At 55.1% G+C, this 20,581-nt stretch overlaps 1 protein-coding gene across 1 annotated transcript; it reads left to right on the forward strand.

Annotated features, from left to right (window-relative positions):
• The first annotated feature begins 6,594 nt into the window (after window positions 1-6,594).
• Window positions 6,595-17,430, forward strand: LOC149853519 (uncharacterized). The gene is made up of 6 exons (XM_090027469.1): window positions 6,595-6,652; window positions 8,873-12,983; window positions 13,459-13,698; window positions 14,298-14,529; window positions 16,489-16,618; window positions 17,143-17,430. The coding sequence occupies exons 1-6, from the start codon at window positions 6,595-6,597 to the stop codon at window positions 17,292-17,294; spliced, it is 4,923 nt and encodes a 1,640-aa protein (XP_089883595.1). The 3' UTR covers window positions 17,295-17,430.
• The last annotated feature ends 3,151 nt before the right edge of the window (window positions 17,431-20,581 follow it).

Raw genomic sequence — 20,581 nt, forward strand, 5'->3', positions numbered from 1 at the left:
TTTGAGTTCTCTGGGGTCCTACAAATTACAGTGCTTTTTCCTATGGGTTAATTCCTTGCCACCACAGCAGCTGTCACACCAGATTTAGATGTGTGGTCCAGTCAGGGCAGTTTCCAGTCTGACAGTGGCCAATACTAGATGCTTCAAAAGAAAGGGCAAGAGCCCCCTTTGTGGACATCTATGGAAGAAGTTGCCCCTGAGGGAAACAGCTCCTCCGGGTGCTGTGAATTGATGGTTCAGCTATGCCCTGAAGCAGGAGGGATTATCTCCCTGTATCATTTATTTTAAACATACATAAACTAACTGTAAATGCTCTCACTAGCTGCCTAAATGTTGTCCTTTGTTTTAATTGTGCTAAGCTCTCCGTCTCACTGCATTTTGGCGGCAGTGAGGTTCACAGGTTAATTATCAGCTGTGCAGAAGTGTAGTTCTAGGTGCCAGTAGTTAAGCCTGCAGTCTTTCACTTTCATCAAATGTCACTTTGTTCTTGTCTTCTGAGACCGACTAAATAGGGGTACAGTTGACCTTCAGCATTCGCTATTTCATTTACTTCTCTCACATCCCCTTCTTATTCATCTCTTCTTTAAACCCCTCTGCCCTAATCATCTGCTTCAGATTTAAAATATAATAGTGCAAATGGCACATGCTGCTTTTGTGATTATTTCCTAGTGAGGCTGGCCTTGGATTAACACAATGCCAAGTGCTACCCTAGCAAACCAGCCACTGGCCTTGCCTCCATACTGAATCAAAGTACAGTGCCCAGCCATTTCTAAATCAGGGACTGAAGTGAGTCCTGTTTTGTAAAAGGCCATTAAAAACATGTTGCTAAGAAGTTTGTCTAAAGCAGTGGTGGGATCTGCCATAACCCTGCATGCTGCACTGCTGAAGTAGACTGGCAGCTGTAAAAGAAAAAAAAAAAAAAGAGAAGGAGAAGTTTTAGTGCCCAGAAGAGGCAGTGGGGATGCTAGTTGTGTGTGAGATGCTTTGGGAAAACTTTACCAGGGCAGATCACATTTGGCATCGGTGATGTCTGATTTAAAGGCAGCTGTAGCAGTGAAGACAAAGCAGTGAGAGACAAGCCCTCGGAGAAATGGATGTGAACATACACACAGCACTGCAGGGTGGAAGCTAGACAAGGGCAGAATCAGGCCATAGATTTGCCGCACAGTTAGCGTTCAGCTGGTGAAACAGAAAATGCCTAATGTATATGTAAAACAGCTCAGGACCCTCTTGCTTGATTTTTAAATAGACCCTTCTCTTTCTCCCTCCTTGACACTTAGAGATGGCTATTATGTATGTAATCTCTTCCTCTAAGAGTCATGGCTGTCAAATTACATATCATTATCTTCTCTTTGGAGTAGCAGCTGAGTACTCTAATCTTTTCCCATTTTAGAGGAAGGAAGTGCCTCTGCACCTGGGGTTTCTTCTTTTGTGGATGGCTATTGTATGGGCAATATTCTCGAGTTCTCTTTAATCCCCTACCCTCCAAATCGGGCTGCTGTTGACATGTGGGATATTCATTAAATAAACTTTTGATGCTCACTTGTGGTTTCTGTTCAGCGTCCAAGTGGCTTCCTGAAGAGCTCCCTCTGAATTCAATGAAGGAAAGAGCACGACGTTTTGGGTTTGCAGCAGCAACTGCCGGGGCAGGATGACATTCAGAGCTGAGTAATGGGTACACAGAGAGAGCGCCCTAAAATCTTGGGCTGGGATTTTAAAGGAGCCCCCCAGAAGTTTAGGTGGGTGCCCAAATCTCACTGAAAGTCAAATGGTTGGGTACCTAATTCCATTTAGCTCTTCTGCCCTTCCCATTCTTGACCTAGAGAAATATATCAGTAATGATTCCAGCTTATGGATCTGTTTCTACCTCCCCCCGTGGAGTAGGTGTAAGGAGGCTAGCGTGCCTTTATCACCTGAAGGAGCCACTGTGAAAAGTCTTATAACACTGTGCAAACAAGCAGAGAGAGCTGGCCTGCTCCCCACCCCAGCTTGCTGCCTTGAGATGAGGAATCTGCCTCTTGGCTCTTCCGCCACTTCTTTAGCAAGTGTACACAGCAAAGTGTCCCTGGCAAATGGAGCTGTCTGCTGTGGGATTTTTATATAGATATTAGATATTGGGGTCAGAAGGGACCTCAGTATGTCATCGAGTTTGACCCCCTGCCCTGGGCAGGACTTGTAAGAGCGCAGTGCCTTCCCCCCCCTCTGTGCTGGGGAGGGTCACATAACCTTTGTGTTCTGTGGTTTTCTAACCTCCCCGTCTCTGCATCCTACCATCTAGTGCCATAAAATGAACATGTTGCAGCCCTGCTTTTGCAGAGCTCTGAAGCTGGAGCAAGGAATCAGTGTATTGTCTGGGGCAGTGCTGACTCCAGCACATGCTCCACTGTGCATGTTCCAAGCTCTTTCGCACACCGAGCCCAAAGCTTCCCCTGTCATTTCTCCAGAGACCCTCCATGCTCTCCTGCCTTGCCCAGATCTGTTCTCTAGGCCACTTAGAGCTTGTTAAACTGATGGAAAGGACAGAGGTTAGTGAGACACTGCTTTTATCCAGCACCTTTTGTGGCCTGAGTAGTCCCTGGGAGTGCAGCAGCAGCTACTGATCTTGCTGTATGAAAGCCAAGAGACCGGAGAGCAAACCAGGGAGGTAGCTTAACTCGAGAGGCTGAGTGTGGCTTATGATAAGTTCCTATTTCTATCCTGAAATAGGAACCATCTGTGGGGAAGTTAACACAGATGGTTGCTGCGGCCTTCTCTGCTGCAGCAACTGTTCGTGGTCTCTGACCTGAACACAAGGCACTTGTTTCAGCACCTGTGTCATTGTGCCGGAGAGGTCAGCACTTCTGCGGGTGCTGAGATGCGTTTGTACTCCTTATACGCCAGCAGGGGCAGCTTGGCATAGATCATCCCAACTCCGGAGTTCCTGCATTGTTCACTACGGAAGGTGGTGCTAATGCTTTTAATCAGATGGTAGATGGCGAACGGCGCGTGTGTGGCAGGGCTGTCTGCACTGATAGATAGCAAGCATAGGTGAATGTTTCCTTTTGGGTAATGATTTGGGAGGTGAGGCCAGAAGTGAGAAGTGAAGAGGAACGAGTGATGTGAAATCAGGGCTGAGGCTGGAGTAACTTTGTGGATCTCTGCCGCTTTCTACCAGCTGAGGATCTCTGACCTGGCGACAGCAAGCACACATTATTGCTGTGTTGGTCCCCACTCACTTCCTCTCTGGTTGCCAAGAAGCTGAAAGTCAGCGTTCAAAGTGAGGCAGAAGAAGGAGCAGACACAGCTCGCTGGATGCCGTGATCACAGAGATGCATGGAGGGCATGGGATGTGCACAAACTCCATGTTCTCGAAAGCCCCCAAGTGACTTGGGCACCTGCATCCCTTTGGTCTGTCTGCCTGGGAGCTGATGGGGGGCCTGGCCCTGGGTTCCAGTGTGGTAATTCATGACTGTGTGTGGGAGCTGGCCCACAGGAAGGCTGCAGCCAGCAGCATATGGGGTTGCTCCTTTAGCTTGAGTGGCAGAGGAGCATGTGCTTTGTACTGGCACCTGAAGATTGTGTTGATAATTCTTGCCTGCCAAATTACAGCCTGGCACAGGTTCGATTACACCTCAGCTGATGCCATGCTGCAGCGTGGTCTCCCCTGTCCTGCACTGACCCCTAACACCTTCCACCTGGGTAACATTTTGCAGCACAGGCTAGGTGCCCAGGTAAGCTGTACACAAGGAAGACCAAGAAGTGCACTGGCTGGGGCAATATATGGAGCAGATCGTGGGGAGTCCAGAGCCTGCCAGAAGATTTTAATGGGGAAGTCACCTTGATGCATTTCTGCTTTTGGTGTTGCCTAGAGGTCCCAGCTGAGATAGGGTTTGCACTTGGTACAGCACTTGCTACAGCACAAGCAAAGAGGCAGTTTCCACTTCAAAGAGTTGACAGTGCTGGGCAGGGAGAGAAGCAAAGCGACAACCAATTTAAACATCAGGGGCATGGCCTGACTAAGCGCAGAACCCGGATCTCCAGACTGTCTTTCCACATGTTGCTGGCCTGTTCCTGGGCTTTTGATCTGTAACAGGGGGCTGCCAGACAACCGGATGTCTGTTCGCTGATCTCCAAAGCCCGAAGTTTTAGCACCAGAATAAAATACGAGAGTGAGGGACACGGGCTCTGGCAAGCAGCCGGAAAGCAATTTCCTTGCAAGCTGCACTATGTGGGCAGTGCAGGGGCAGAAAATGGCTTATTGTCACCCCCCTCCCCACGTCCCCCTTTTCTCCTGTGCCAGCAGCCACCTCCTTGATGTCTCCTTCCAGGACTCCTGAAGTTTCATGGCACATGACCTGCCCGTAGGGAAGCAGCGTCACAATCCCGATGCCTGTTGCTGCAACGTGCTGCTTCCCTGTGCTCAGCCCTCGGTCTTGTGCAGTTACGCTGGGGCTGGGACAATCTTTTGCACTCCAAAGTGCTCAGCCCCATGGGCTGCTCTGGTCCTGGCCAGACGCAGCTGCCACCATACAGGTAGTTTCGGGAGTACGGGGTTTGTCGACCCAGGATAGAGCACTTGGGGGAAAAGAGAGGCTTGCAGCTGTGACTGCTGCCCAACAAACAATCCTTTGGTGCCTACTCACACCGCTGGGGAATATAAGTGATTTCGGTGTCTAGCTCTGTGGCTTTCCTTCTTGTCCATCCCCATCTTGATCCTGTCATGGTGAAACATCAGTGCAGGCAGCTCCGAGCAGGGAGGAGTTAATTCATCTTTCCAGCAGCCTCCTTCGCACGGTGAGTCAGCACTACTCTCTGCCAGGTGAATTCAGCTCCGGTGAAGACTCCTGTTTGACAGGCCTGGAGCAAAGCCCTGCATTAACCCCAGGTTGCGATACAGGAGAGAGGACGGCACCGCTCAGGTGCCCTGAGCTGATGCTGCTGATATCATGGCAGCCTAAACCAGGCCAAAACAGCCATGGCCTGACCCTGGAAGCCATGTGTGCACAGCGTTGCTCTGTGGCACCCGCACCACTGATAAGCTTTGCCCTGAATTGCAAAGCAGAGGGCTGATCCCAGCCCCTTTAGTGTAGGCAGGCGACGATGGCGTGATTCCTCTGCAGGCACTTGTTAAAAGCCACGGTGAGACTGTGTGGGTTTTTTTGTTTTTTTTTAAACAAATACAACCTTTTCAGTTTTCATTAGGACACTCTCCTAATCCGCCTACATTCTGCTAGATAAGAGCTTAAACCCCTCTGCCCAAGAGGTTTATTTTTTTCCATCTGATATTTCGAATCATATTAAGCAAACATGTGTTGGGTGTAATCAAGCATTGCTTTGCAGTTTTCTTTTGCCGGCAGAAGACGGGTTGGCTACAGTTGTCGGCTGAGCAGCCGTCAGCTACTCAAGTGCTTCTGAAACAGAAGTGAATGCAATTGTTCTTTTGCATTTATATTTAACCGGATGAATTGTAACATCTAGTGCCATTCAGCCACAAAGCTTGAAAATGCCTGCCCAGCATTTGAATAATGGAGACCTGTAGCATCTGAGTGACGGGGGTTAAGCCTGACTCTTCCCCTTTCTCAGAGAAATTCAAGTGCTGAACAAGTCCTGCTGTAACCGTTAGAAATCCTTCCCTCCTAAGGGAGAAACTTACCCTCTATAGGTATCTCTTCTGTGTTGGGGTGGACAGAAATGATGACAGCTTGTCTCCCCTTAAACAACCTCTATCTTTCTGGCAGCTTCTGATTTCAATCGTAGTGGCAGGCAGGGGCTAAATCTGAGACGAGGCTCTGATTAAGATGTTAGCAGTAGTCAATGCTAACTAAGGCACATGCTGGAGGGATTAAAGCCGGGCTAACTGACAGACCTCAGAAGCGGGTAGTCCCTGGGGGTTGTCACCAATTCCTGATTCAGGGTGTTTCTGCCTGGCTGTAGCTAATGCTATTCACTGCTTTCTCCAATGATCTGGTAAGAACTAGAAAATCACCGCTGATAAAATTTGCACCTGGTCTTGGGGTGAATGATGAGGGTAAAGTAGTGCTGTGGGGGGATCCAGACCAGCCGGGGAGCCAGGCTCATTCCCGAATAGGCATTTCACTACAGCCACATGCAGTTGTCTGTTTAGGAGCCAGGGGGACGGGGCAAGGCTGGGGGGATAGCATCCTGGGCAGCCTACTTGTCTACTCCCAGTGGGAGCTCTTATTGAGCTGTGGCAAGAAGGGGCAGTGATTTTACCTTGGCATCGTGCACTGGGGAGGCCAGTGTGAGCGTCCTGCCGGCATTGAAAAATTAGGGTGTAGAAAAGAGGCCCAAAAACCAAGTGGAAGAGCCTTGTGCTTGCCTCTGAAGAAGCTCAGACAGAGGAAATGACAGGCTGCTTCTCCCCATTGACCTCCCCAGCTGTCTTCATTACCAATCAATATGTTCCAGTTGGTGCGGGCTGGACTGGGACAGGTTTTTGGCTGCTCCCTGGCCTGAGCGGTTATAAAGTAACCCAATACCCTGCCCTTTCAAAACAACTGCCCATCCCTAAGAGGCAGCGGGACTGTCTTAGCTGGCTGCTACCTCTCAGAGCAATTTGTCTCTACACCCAAGTCCACCAGCCTGTTTCAGAAGATGCAGGAGAAATTCCCCGTTTTCCTTCTGATTGCAGCTGGGCTGCTGGGTCTGTCAGGTGAGTGACTCCTTCGGATCTAGCTCCTCCTGCTCCCGTGGTAAAGCTTAGCCCTGGTAGATGGCCTGGCCTCATCTGGCAGCCCTGGGAAGGAAGGAGCAGCTCCACTTGCTCCCATGTTCCCAAAGGCTCAGTCTGTATTACATGCAAGGCTGACCTGTCATTAGCATGACACGGGAACTAACTTAACTGCCTGAGCTCATTGGAAGCACTGATGTGGGGACAGATAAGCACATGGGGATCCAGAAGATCTCCCACTCGGCCGCGTAACCGGGGGGAGGGCAGCTGCGTCGGGTGCCACCTTTGGGGGAGGTGGGTGCCCAGTCGCGGAGCCGCCCGGCTACCCCTCTGCTTCCACTGAATTTATAATTGTTGCATTTCCCTCCCTACCCGGAGCATTTCTCATGCCCATGAGTACCTGCGGCAAAGCTTCTGTTCAAATCCCCCGTTCAGCAAAGCACTGAGCGAAGTTTGATTGTTGCCATGTCCCCTTGAGCCCCAGTTGCACAGGGTGAAAGCAAAGTGCGTGCGTCAATGCCTTTGTCAGCTGGAGCTGAAGGGCGAAGGGGGCGTCCTCCCCATATTGCACAGCCACAGCCTAAAATGCACGCCGGTCCCCGTGACTGATTTGTCATGCACCAGTCTCTGATACAAGACTGCAGCATCTTCTGAAAACCCTCCCTCTTGCATTCCCTTAAACTCCCCGCGGCCGACAGCTGCAGTATCTATTCACCAAAGTCACTGCTGAGAGGTGAAGTCTTGCCTTGTCCCAGAGCATAATCAGAATGGGTTTGACCTCAAGTGCCAGCTTCGCTTTTTGTCCTGAAGCAAAGCAGGGCAGAGAGGACCGACTTGAAAACATTGCTGCCTGACCCCTGCCTTGCCTTTTGGAAGCTGGAGTTTAGTTGGTGCCGAAACACCTTTTAGCTTTACTCACCTGTGTTTGCTGCCAGGAGCCTACAGTAAAAGGCTTAATGTGTTTTCCTTCCAGCCAAGTTTCACATTTTAGTCACTGGCTTGGAAATTGCAATTGGGAATGTTCACTGCAGAGTGTGAGGAGGGGGAGAAGAGAAAACATGTTCAAAAGACAACGGCTCTTTCAACCCCAGGGCTCCTCCCGACACAATGAAGTGTCTATTCTTGGGTCCGAGAGGGGGTCCAGCATGCCCAGCCTGCTCTGTGCCCCTCTAGCAACACCAAACAACTTTCATCCTGTTTTGATCTGTCCTGAGCCACAAATTATACCTATGTAGCATGGGAGTGAGCAACCAGAGGGCACTGGTGAATCTAAACCTGATACAAGAACCAGGAGCTCGCCCTTCGGGAAGAAGGGGGGATGTATGTTTTAGATGCACCAGTACTCAGCACCTCTCTCATCTTGCAAACTGGGGACCTCCTTGCTAGAAAATGCTTGGTCCAGGCGGCTAAGTCAAGGGTGGAACCAACCTCCTTATGTCTTATTCCTTTGCTTGATGCAGGGATAGAGCCCTGCTGAGCTCACCAGCGGGATATGCCAGCCTGTAGGAAGTTTTGCGACCCTGGGACAGGAGAAGTTAGTGTCCAGTTCTCCCAAGTGGGTTTGCTCTTGCCCCCTTGTTTTTTCTTGTGCATGTTGTGGCCCTAAGCACATGTTGGGGGCCACAAACTAGTTCCTTGCCTATGTTGGTCGGGCCCAGTATCAGTGCACACAGCTGAGGCTGCAGTCGTCTATTAGCACCACTGGGAAGAGCTGAAGGCCCTTTCTGAACCCTCAGCCAAAGCACAGCTAGTCGGATGGGTACAGGTTATCCGATTGCCCCGCACCAGCCGCTCCTGGGCGTGAAGGCGGTGCCAGTGACCTGGCTGGGCAGGACCAGGGCAAGCCCCCTTTTGTGTGCATCATCTCGCTTTGCTGTAAGGGAGTTGTTGCATCTGTAGAAGCGGTAACCTCAGGCTGGACTCGCCAACGCCTTGCATTATCTGGTACTCCACATGCAAAATTGGTGCTAAAGGGTGAGCCGGCCTATTTCACACCCATGTTGCACTGCCCTGATAGATGACCGGAGGGGTAGGCAGTGGAGGCTGGCGCTTACTGCGGCAGTGGTAGCAGCCAGTAGAAGGGATGGCATCAGGCCATACCTGCCTGGAGTTGCTTGCTTTCACTGCCCGTGGCGAGCTACCCCTGCGAGCTGGTGAACGTGTGTTTACTAGAAAAGAAACAGGGCTTTTTCTGTTTATTAGGTGCCTCCAGAAATGAACTCCAGGTCAGTGAGCGATTAGGCCAGAGCTTTCTTGGAGGACTGCAGGCGAGAGCTCAGAGCAGCCCAGTGACCAGTGCAGTGTTTTCCGTTGCAGAAGACGACCCCGCGGAGGTGACCTTTCCATTTCAGACTCTCGCAGCTGACCCTGCCCGTGGAGCCGCAGCCAGCTTCGACGCTGCGCGTGCAGAGATGGCTGAGAAAGGCACCGACCAGCTCCTGGAAGAGTCGAGTAGAAACTCTGATGGGTCTGAACAGTTGCAGTCGGAAGGAGCCGTGTTAAATGCCCAGACCTCTGGCTTTTTCACCAGCGTGAGCACTCCTGTCCTAAGGCAGAAAACAGAGTCCTGGGTTGTGCAGGACACAGATGAGCCACTTCTAGGGAAAGCAGCAAGAAGGGAAAATGCTCCTGCATCCAGGCCCGGCACGGCAAGTGCAAGCACGGCGCAGTCCCGCCCCGGCGGGCCTCGGGCACCTCGGCCCCTCCGCTCTGCCGTTGCAGGCTCCGTGCCCCCCGAGGGGATCCGGGAGACAGCAGTGCCGAGTGCCAGGGCTTCCCCCGTGACTCGAGCTGTTGATTCCCGCGTGCCTATCCAAAGCCCCAAGGAGCTGTCAGTGCCTGCTGTCAATGCCACGCAGGCTCCCGCGGGGCCGGGGGGGGTTCGGTTCCCTGCACTGGGCCCTTCTAGCGACAGGCTGGGAGAGAGCAGTCCGCAGGTCCGGCTTGACCTGGCTAGTGCAACTCTGGGTCTGGGTGCCAGGGTCACGCCTGTGGCCTTCTTGCAAAAGCCAGTGTCTGGAGGACTTGCTGTGATCATTTCCAGGGCAAAGCAGCTGGCGCTTGTGGGGTTTTCCCCTCCAAAGAGAGCAATGACTGAGAGTCAGACCACCCTGCCCATCACATCTGAGCTGAGCACCCCAGGGAGCCCAGATGGCTTGTCTGCACTTCTGGCACCCCCGCCGGGGGATGCTCCCCCTTCTTTCATCCCAGGCCCCCCGGAAGTGCCAGCTCCGCAGGCCTCGTCGCAGTCCTTGCACAAGCTCCGGAGCAGAGCCGATGAGCCCCGGCTGACTTCGGTGACCCGGTCTGTCCCTCCTGGTGAATTAGGCCTTTCCACAGCAGGCAGGGAGAGGCGCGTAGAGCGCCCAACCTTGGCTCTGCCGTGTGGCATCGACCGTCAGGCAAGCGCCCGTGGCCCTGAACCAGCCAGGTCTCCCGAGAGCAGCGAGGCTGCAGCTGGTCGACCATCTCCATTAACCCAGCCACAGGCCCGTGCACTGCTATCCCAGCCAGCCGCCGCGGGACGAGCAGGGACGTCACCTGCATCCCCGGGCCAGGGGCAGCTGAGCTCCGCCACCCTTGTACCCACGGGGTCCCCGCCTCTGAATAGCGCTGATTCCCCTCGGCTGCCGGGCACGGCTGCTCCAGCTCGCACGGGGCTTCCTGCACCCCGCCTGTCTGCTTCCACAGCCCCTGGGCTCGTGCTGCTCAGAGATCCTGAAGAGACCGCGAAGCCCCCGGCGCAGGGGCTGCTCAATAGCTCCGGTGCCACCACCACCAGGAGCCTGAGTGCTTTCCGTGCCGAGCACCTGCTGCTCCCCGCGTCAGCTCAGTATCTGCCTTTCCTGGTCAGGAGCGCTGATGACGCGCTGTGTTTGCACCCCGTGCCGAACGCCCCTCCGTTGACAGCAGACCTCAGTGCCACCCTCCAGGAAGTCCTGCCGTCATCCACTGCGCTGTTGTCTTCCGCGTTAGACCCCGCCAGTTTAAAACGGCTGAGTCCTTCCAGCATCATTTTGGTGAAGCCTCTGTTTGTCCTTCTGCCTGCGGATAAGCCAGCACTGTCCATCCTACCTGCTTCTGCTGAAGGAGACAGGCTGGCGACTGCTTTTTCATTCACCAGCCAGCAAGACCGGGGATCGGCTACTCCCTCAAGCGGCCGTGGGATCCTGAACGAAGCCAGTTCCTCTTCCTCCATGAGTGAGGCTCCTGGAGCTGCGGCCGCCCTCTCCCCTGCTCCTGACCAGCTGCAGAGGCAAGCTGCTTCTCCAGCAGCACTTGCTGCTTTCTCAGCTTCAACAAGAGCCGTGAGCCTGTTTGGACCCCAAACCTCCACGTCCGAGCGTGTGCCATATCCACTGGGGGAGCTCGGCATGACAGCACCACCATCCCGGCCTGAGAACCAGGCCGAAGGGGCCGCATCACCTGCTGCCCCGACCCCAGAGGGGAATGAGACCAGCTCACTTGTACCAAGGGGAGCGTTTGCAGAGCACCTTAGTGTGGCCCCTCCAGCATTGAGCCTGCCCACCCTGCACAGCCCTCAAATGTCCACCGAAACGCTGCCTGTAGCTGAAAATCTGAGCTCTCCCACCATTATCTCTCTGCTGCCAGCAAAGGGATTCTCTGGTTCTCCAACATCTGCTCCCCATGCTGAATCCAGGGGCACAGGGTGGCTTCAGCTCATTTCAAAGCTAACGCTGCAAAGCAGACGCCCTCATCTCGGCTCGGTGACCACGTCCGCCCTTGATAAGCGACATTTGGCATCCTCGGTGGGGAGCACGAACTTCCTGGCCGAGGCGCGCACCAGCCTCACGCCTTTGCAGTCCACTGAGTCACTTGGAAAGCCTCTGTTGCAAACTGAATCCATACCCAGCCCTGCACTGGCATCCTCAGTGCCGTCTGCTGGAAGCAACCGCTCAGATTTAGCAGCGGGCAACAATACCCCGTCAGAAGAGGTCACTGCACGCCATGCAGCAACGCCAACCCCTGCAGCTTCCACGAACGCTGACCTCTCCAAGCCCACTGGATTTCTTCCCATCCCACCCAACCCATTCAGAACAACAGAGAAACCAGTCTTAGCATCAGGGCCTGCTTCATTTTCCACGGCGAGACAAACAGAAGCAACCGTTTCTGGGAAGCCCCTTGGGACCAGTACGCAGACACCGAGGCAGTCCAGGTCTTCTGCAGGGATGTCTGTATATGCGTCTACAAGCGTCCCCAGCTCCTCCACCCTGAAATCTAGCCTCACCAGCCTGGAGGCAGCTGGTGGTTTGTCCTCTCTAGTGAACTTAGGAGAAGAGGCCAAGCCCACAGAGAGCATTGCAGTAATAGGCAGTGCAAGAAGAGAAGGAAGCAAGGAGCTCTTGGGAACCACCATCTCTCTACCAGCTGCACCCAGCCCTGAGACACAGCTGTCAACCGCAGTCATCCTTGGTCTTAAGCCTGTCCCAGGGTCAGCCCGGCCACCTCTGTCTGCAGGACCAACAGCCCTTCAACAGGACGGTAAATTAGCATCAGGCAGTGTGCATCCTCGCTCCTCAAGGTCTCCATTTGCAGTTACTGATGATCAGGTGACTACTTTTCCGACGAGCAGGACAGCATCTCTCCCTGTGACTTCAAGCAGCAGGTCTGACCTGCTGCCTGCTGTTACCACCTCCAACGAGGCTACGACGGCATCGCCATCCCCTGGGGAGGCACGTGGCAGATCCGTCACGGAGGGTGGCGTGACAGCTGGCCAGCTGCCGGCTCAGGCCCCGGTGTCACTGTTGCCACAGCTGCCATCCGGCCGGCCAAGTCGCCTTCCAGAGAGGGCATCTTTGGAAGAGACTGGGAAGCTGCTTGGCCATTTTGATCTCAGCACTCGGCTCGCCCAGTCCACGGCTTCTGCTACCACAGTTGGGACCAGAGCTTCTGTTGCAACACAACCGGCTTTCACCTCCGACAGACTCATTGAGAAGACGGTGAGCCAGTTTTCTGTCTCAAATGCAGCGGCATCAGATAGCTTGGAGACTCTTCCAGCCACAGGCCTGTCCCAATTCCAGCCCACCTCCGAGAGCCTTTCTGATCCCTCTGAAGTCCCAATGGTCTTCACTTCAGAGAGGAGTCGTCTGCTGGATGTCACCGGCCCGGAGTCCTTTGAGAGGCCTGCCTTGCACACAGAGGCAGAGCAGGTGGCTAGAATAAGTGACGTGACTGAGGACACTGCGGGGGACTGGGGGACTGCTGCAGCGTGGCTGGAAGCTGAGCCCGTGGCACTGCAGAGCCGGGCACGGCAGCGGAGCGCGGGGCAGCTGGAGGATGCTCTTCTGGACGGGTGATTATCACGGGGAGTTGCTCTGACGTGTTCGTGCCTCATGCTCTCAGGGGTCTGACACCAAAGGCATTTACTTGGGGAAGCTGCAGGGTGCGTAGTCCCTGCCTACCTTCCCCCTTGAGCCCCTGAGCTGTTGCACCTGCATTTCAGGTTGCTTTTCAGAGCTCCTGTGTTATGTCCCATGTCTCGCTGTGAGAGCCCAGGGGACTAGCCGCTTGGGTGAGCCAGTGGAGAAAGCAGTGTCTGGTGCAGCATGACCCATCCCCGCCGCTGTGCTCCCCAGGGGCTGCTGGCTCAGGAGACGAGAGGCGACATTTTGGGAGCTGCAGGGATGTGGGTCACGGAGCAAAGTTAAAAGTGGCCGAGGCTCCCAACAGGATTAGGGAGGCTGCATGCCAGGCTCTTTGCTGCTTGTTCTGGCCAGGGGAGCCTGGGAGGGGTCCGAGTCTCCCTGTTCCCCCCTCTCCCCCTCCAGCTTTGCGGTCGTGTCCGACAACACCTGCGGCTCTGGGAACTACACTGCGCGGATGAGCCTGCGTCCCGCTGCAGAAGCCGCCCCGGGGGCCCACGCGCTGCTGTCTTCCCCGGAGACTTTCCTGGCTGTCATCGCTCTGCAGAGCAACGGCAGCCACCCTGTGCTGCGGATCCGGGCATGCTGCGTGACGCCCACCAGCAGGACCCCCGGCCCGGAGGCCGCGTGCTGTTTGTTCCCCGGGTCAGGCTCGGCTGGTGCTGGGAACGGGCTGGGGGGCTGCATGATTCCTCCGAAGTCCGCTTGCTGCTGCAGGGAGGCGACCCCGAGCTATGCCATGCCCTGGGAACTGGGGCTGTGCTCCTGGCTCTTGCTCTGGGCCCTTCCCAGTGCAGCTAATGGGATCCCCAGTGGCAGGGAGGACAAGCCCAAGGCAGCAGAGGAGCCTTCTCCCGTTGCTCTGCAGCGGTGAGAGATCCTCCCTCTTGCCCTGGCCTGGCTGTGTCTGCCTAAGCAAACAGACCCCTTTCCTTTCCGCTGTTTGCACACGATCAGGCTCCCAGCAAACTCTGCTCCTCCAGGTCTTGGGGAACAAGCAGAAGGGCTGGAGCCCGGCTCTGCTGCTGGCTGCCTGGGTGGCCTTGGATGCCTTACCCTGTTTGCGCCTTGGGGATTTAGGTGCCCTCATCTCTCGGCCTGTGACCTGGCCCGTATTGCATGGCGAGGGGCTGATGACGGACTGTGACAGCGCCCTTGTGCTGTGATCTGGACAGCGCGTGTCCTGCTAGCTGCCCACACCGGGGGCCTGCTAACGCCCCGGGGCTTTTGGCTTCCTTCTGTAGAGCCGGCTTCGAGGCTGGGAAACCCCATGGGCTGGCAGCGGCTGGGAGTGAAACCACCTTCCCCATCCCCACCAGGGTGCCGTTCGACTGCAGGCACATTCAGTCGCTCCACGGCGGCCAGTCCAGAGCTGCCAGCTTCACCATCCAGCTGTTCCAGATGCTGAACCACTCCGTGGCGTATCTACACTGCGAGCTTAACATCTGCCTGAGCAGCAGCCCTGGCTGTGAGCAGGTACGCGACTCCCCCACAGCACTGGGCAGGGGAGTGGCGGGCTGCAAAGGCGTGATATGGTTTCATAGTTTCATAGTTGGTGGGGTCGGAAGGGACCTGAGCAGATCATCGAGTCCAACCCCTGCCATGGCAGGAAAGGGTACTGGGGTCAAATGACCCTGGCAAGGTGTTTCTCCAGCCTTGTCTTAAAGCCCCCCAGGGTAGGAGCCAGCACCACTTCTCTTCAAAGTCGGTCCCAGACCCTAGCTGCCTTGACCGCGAAGTCGCGCCTCCTGATGTCTAGTCTGAATCTCCCCTCCACCAGCTTGTGACCGTCACTCCTGGTCACTCCTGCCGGTGCTCGGGGGAACAGGGACTCCCCCAGTGCCTGCTGGTCCCCCCTGACTAGTTTGTTTCAGGCCACGAGATCCCCCTCAGCCTTCTCTTGTGGAGGCTGAACAGGTTCAGGTCCCGTCGCCTCTCGCCGTAGGGCCTGCCCTGCTGCCCCTGACCATGCGAGTGGCCTCCTCCGGACCCTCTCCATGTTGTTCACATCCCTCCTGAAGCGCGGCGCCCAGACCTGGATGCAGTACTCCAGCTGCGGCCTGACCCGTGCCGCATGGAGGGGGAGGATCACCCCCCTGGACCTGCTCGAGATGCATCTGTGGATGCATGACAGGGTGCGGTTGGCCTTCCTGACCGCGTCCCCACACTGCCGGCCCATGTTCATCTTGGCATCAGTGATGACCCCCAGATCCCTTTCTGCCTCCGTGCTGACAAGAGGGGAGTTCCCCAACCTGTAGGTATGGTGCCGGTTGTTCCTCCCGAGGTGCAGCACCTTGCACTTGTCTGTGTTGAAGCCCATCCTATTCTCGTCCGCCCACCCCTGTAACCTGTCTAGGTCTGATTGTAGCCTGTTGCATCCTTCCAATGTACCCAAGCCCCCCCACATCTTAGTGTCATCTGCAAATTTGAACAGGCGCTTTTTCCCCCTCGTCCAAGTCACTGATGAAGATGTTGAACAGTGCGGGCCCGAGGACCGAGCCCTGGGGGACCCCACTGCCCACCTCCCTCCAGGTCGAACACGACCCGTCCACCATCACCCTCTGGGTGCGGCCCTCCAGCCAGTTGGTGACCCAATTGGCTGTGCGGGTGTTGACACCACAGCCCCCAGTGTCTTAATGGGAACGGGGTGAGAGACAGTGTCGAAGGCCTCCAAAAGTCTATGAAGACGATGTCCACTGCTCCCCCTGCGTCTAAGGATTTGGTGACCTGGTTGTAGGAGGCCACCAGGTTGGTTCAGTGCTCTCCCCCGTCCCTCGATAAGAGCAAAGGGCCCAGGGGAGAGTTGTGCTCCCAGGGTCCCTGCCTAATCATGCCCTGTCATGCCCCCAGGCCACAGCTGAATCTCCACTCTCAGTTCAGCTTCCCCAGCTCCCAGCACCTTATTTCCACCCCGCCGCCCCACGCTGGTTACTGTTGTAAGAGCCGTGTCAGCAAACGAGCACGCGGTAACCTCATGGCACCACCCCATGGACCGGCGCTGCCCCCCTCCTGCATGGCAGAGCTAGCGTGCCAGGGGACGTTGCCACGGGTTCGCACTACAGAGAGGTCTGGGTCTCCGCACCTCGGCCCCCAGAGTTTGGGAAGCTTCAGAGATTGGCATGGTTCTTCATTTTGGTCTTTGCTCATCATCTAGCAAATGGGGATGAGCAGCCTGGGAGTGAAACCTGGAGGAAAGGCAGAGAAATAATTGACTGCAGCCTGTACGGGCTCAGAAAGGCGTTAGAATAATGACAACTTGTGCAGGGGGAAGGGACAGGGGAGCACGGATTGAAACTGGGGCTGGCCAAACCCTGGAGACTACCGTAGGGAGCGACTCCGGGTTGGGTGGAAGGGAGTCATCTCCAGCACTGCTCTGGCCACCAAAGCTTGGCTTGTGCAGCAGAAACCCAGATCCCCCCTTCGTGTCTTTCCTAGGGCTGCCTTGGTGGCGCAGAGGCAGCTTCCCAGCCCAGCGGCAGGAGCAGCTCCGGCAGCCCGCACAACCTGGTGTCAGTCGGCCCCGTGAGGAAGGTGGAGGGCGCCTTTCCCTCGGAGCAGGTGGAAGGTGGGTCTCTCCCCCGCGCTCCTGACTCTGCTCCGAGTCACGTCTGCTTCTCCGTGTGCTCTGCGGCTCCAGCCCGGGTGGGATCGGGCAGGTGAGGAATCCACGGTGGGGTGTTTGCAGACATGGTCAGTGCCTCCTGTAGTCACTGCAGGGCTCAGTCCCCAGCACCTTTTGACTTGCGAGTCTCCCCAGGCTCTGAAGTCCTTGCAAATCCTGTCTGGCACAGGACAGGTCACGGCTGATCTCCGCAGGCGGCAGCCGTCTTCTGTATGAATTCGATGCCGGGCGAGTGCCAGTGACGGGGAGATTCAGCCTGGATTTCACCGGCTGGGTTTCCTGCCCCAATGCTGCCGCTTTGAGTGGCTCCTCCATTTGTATGGCATGAGCTGCCACTGGGCTCAGTGACTTTGCATACCTGCCCACAGCGCGGGCAGTGTCAGGGGAACAGTCGGGCAGGGCAATGGGGAGAGCGGGGCTGCAGCTTTGACTCTGCTGCTCACAGCTGGGCTCCTTTGCTTTTCCAGGCCCTGCCTCCATCGTGATTGTACCCGTCCTGCTGGGCTCACTGACTGGCCTGGCCGTCCTGGGGAGTGTTTTTGTCTGTCTCTGGCTGCATCATAGACGCAAGACCCTAAGCCCTGGCAACCCGTTTCTCAGAGCCAGGTCCGGCCTGTGAACTGCAAAGCCCTGGCTGCCCCCCCAGCCTCCAGGCTGCCTCCATTCGCATTCACATGGGGCTTGCAGTTCATTTTACTGTGCATAACGTGCTGCTTTTGTAGAGCTGCTGCTCCCCAGGCAGGGAGGGACTGGCCCCAGGCTGTTAAGTACTCCTTTCCTTTCTTTCCTTCAGCATGAGAGAGCCCCAGTCCTGCAGAGCAGGAGGGCAGGGAGCTGTAGGGGCCAAGCAAGAGAGCTCCCCACCCCTGAACCCCCAAAACTCTCCCTATGTCTCCAGCCCCATAGGATGCAGCTCTCCCACCCTTGGGAGCACGGTTTGTGTGGGTGGCATGGGGAGGCTGTCGCTTGCTTCCTATTTCAGACTCTGGGCTCTCCAAGTGGAGAAGCATTGGAGCAGGGTCAGCCTTGAGTGGCACCCTGAGCTTCTTCCCACCCAAAATGCTCCTCCAAAGCACCAGGCAGCCTGGGCCCAAGAAGGATGAATATAGGTATTAGGCCTAGGTATAGGTAAAGGTACTGGTATAGATAGTCTGTCATCCTGCCGGGAGCTGTACGCAGTGGGGCTCTGCATAGGGGTCCGGAGAGCTGCGCGAATGGAGGTACTTGCAGGACACTCCTAACTCTCTACAGCTCCAAGCAGACATACCCCATTATGAAAGCATTAGACACAGCCAATATTAGAGACAGTGATAGTGGGGTGGGGCTCCTCTAAGGGGTTCCTGAAATTTTCATCAATGGAAACGCGGAGGATGAACACAGCAGGCAGGTTAGACAGGCAGACGGGAACTGTTTCTCTTCCTTCTCAGCATTCGGTGCCTCTGTGAGTCAATATTGCTTTTTCCAGTTGTTGAAGTCTCTCCTGCTCTGTGATTTATTAATCAATGTTCTGCTTTCTTGCAAGATTGTTTTTTAAAGCAAGGCAGAAGAACTTGAGAGACTCGACATGCATGGGATTCATCAGAAACTCTGCTTCCCAAGGGATTTGGGATTTTACTTTTAAAGTAGATAAGCCATTGTGTCTGTTCCAAAAAACAGAAAACAGCCCCGAGCACTGCATTTACACTCTTACATTGGCCTTCATGCGGAGAGTCTCTCGGCTGAGCTTTGAATGCAGGAACCACCGAGATCGGTAAGGTAACGATTGCGTAAGTGCTAGTGCGAGACCCTAGAGCAGCCGTAGGGAAGAACAGGAAATCCCTGTATTGGCAAAATGCAAATACCCCCCTGTTCATTCCCTGCTGTTTTTTCCTTCCCGAAAACAAAAGAAACACAGAAGAATTCACCATCTCCCAAGACACAGGCAGCAGCAGTGAGGAGGGGACCTTTGCTCATAAAGCCTAGTGAGTCCAGAGAGCAAAAACGCCTGTTTCTCATCTTTCCCCCATGATCTGGTCTCCGTACACAGGAGCCCCCGTCGGGTGATTTTTCACTCCTGAATCTCCCCTTCTCTCCACGATGGAGCATGGAGGTCTCTGCCCACGCAGCAATGAGCTCCTGGGCTCTGATGTTTGTCCACGTAGCATCAAACCTGCAGCCTAGTGCTTGGGAAATCCTAAATTCCCACCACCCCTCCCAGCCCATGCTTGATGTGCCAGCAGATGAGCCCAAGTGCTAGTGGAAATACAGCAGTTGCTCCCTTGGATGAAAGAGTTGTAGGCTCCAGACAAGAGCAGCTTATGGGGCTGAAGAGACATGTCAAAGCCACTGCAGCTCCAGATGAAAGGTAGTTTACAGGTACATGGGACCCGATATCTCAGCTTCTCCTATAGCAGTGGTGTTGCTCTGAGTCTAGTTTGAGGCTTTCCCTGGTGCTGGGATGAAATCCCCTCTCTGTGAATACAGCTGAGCAAGGCAAGTAGCAGCCAGACCTGCCCTGTGACTGCCAGGCTTTGCAGGAGCCCGGGGTCTTGAACGGTGCCCTGTCCGTGGAGATGCCAGTCTCACCCATCCTCTCATTTGGGGTCTGTCTCCCGTGTGTGCCCCAGCCAGCTCCATGTTCCCCCCCACAGTATTTTGAGTCACTCAAGCTTCTCTTGCCTTCCTTTCTAGTGCCTGGTGATATATATTTTTTCTTTTTTCCTCTTTCAATGTGTCCTCTCCATTGCAGGCATCTCTCACAGAGACCACTGCCCCCCTTGGAACGGCCCCAAACTTTGCAAGTAAATAAATAAATGAAATGGTCCAAATACACCCAGCTTCAGCTGTTGGCCCCGGCGGGGAGTTTGACTCAAGCATGTTTCCTCCATCTTTCCTGCCCTGGGAAGTTCTCCAGAATTGCCTTACTTCTTTCTCATCTCCCTTCCCCTGCGGCCCTGCAGATGTGAGCGCTGTCATGGGATAACCCCACGCTTTGGTGCATGTCCTGTCCTCCCATTGAAGAGACCCAGCCTAGCCCCGGGCAGGGTAAACTCAAACTGCTGCCTTGTCCCCTGTGTAATCCCTCAGGGGGAATGCTGGAGTCTAGCCAGTGGCTCTCCTTTTTCTTGATGATGAAAGGAGTTCAGAAACTAGAGGGCATGGCCCGTTAAGGACCAGGTGGCTGGGGGGCTAGTAAATCCAGCGTAATTATCAGCCCCAGCTGGGAACTGGGCAGGTCTTGCCTAAGGGCTGAGAGAGCAGTAGGAGTCAGACCCGCTCTTGCAGCGGACTGAGAAACACGGGGAGTGGGGGCCAAAGGGACGGCACTGAGGGGTTTGCAGGCTGCACTCTTCTGGCTTGAGATTTTGGTTTAGTTTTATAGAAAAACAGAGCTGTGACATGGGCATGGCAGCGAGTCCTTCCAGGGCTAGGGGAGGAGGATGGCTGCTTTCCCAGCAGACAAGCAGCTGCTGCTGATACAGCCAGCATTGCTGTGGCTCACTCCTTCCCCAAGGGGTTAGACCAGTGATTATCAGCCCTGGGGTACGGCAGAAATCCATAGATTGGCAATCTGCAGGAACAAACCCACAGCTGTGGTCCGTCTGAGTTGTTTGCAGTAGGAAAACTCGTGGGGCAGGGAGAGGTTCTGTGGGCAAGGAAAGGGAGTGGAAACTAAGCATTGACACTTTTAAAGGGGTGCCTTGAGTTTTAAAACAGTTGAGACCCAGTGAATGAGACCGAGACCCCAGCAGCCACACTTCAGCCAGTCCTTGGATTTTAAGGCACATTGACACTGATGTGTAGACGAATGCCAGCTGCACTTCAACCGAGGAGCATTTGCAGCAAGTCAGCAGCCTCTCCCCTAATTGAAAATGCAGACTTCTCATATTTAAACAGCTCCAAAATCTCTTGCTGGGATTTCAGCTT

This window comes from Crocodylus siamensis, chromosome 14 (genome assembly GCF_052110815.1).
Source record: "Crocodylus siamensis isolate JL-2025a chromosome 14, ASM5211081v1, whole genome shotgun sequence".
Taxonomy (NCBI): Eukaryota; Metazoa; Chordata; order Crocodylia; family Crocodylidae; genus Crocodylus; species Crocodylus siamensis.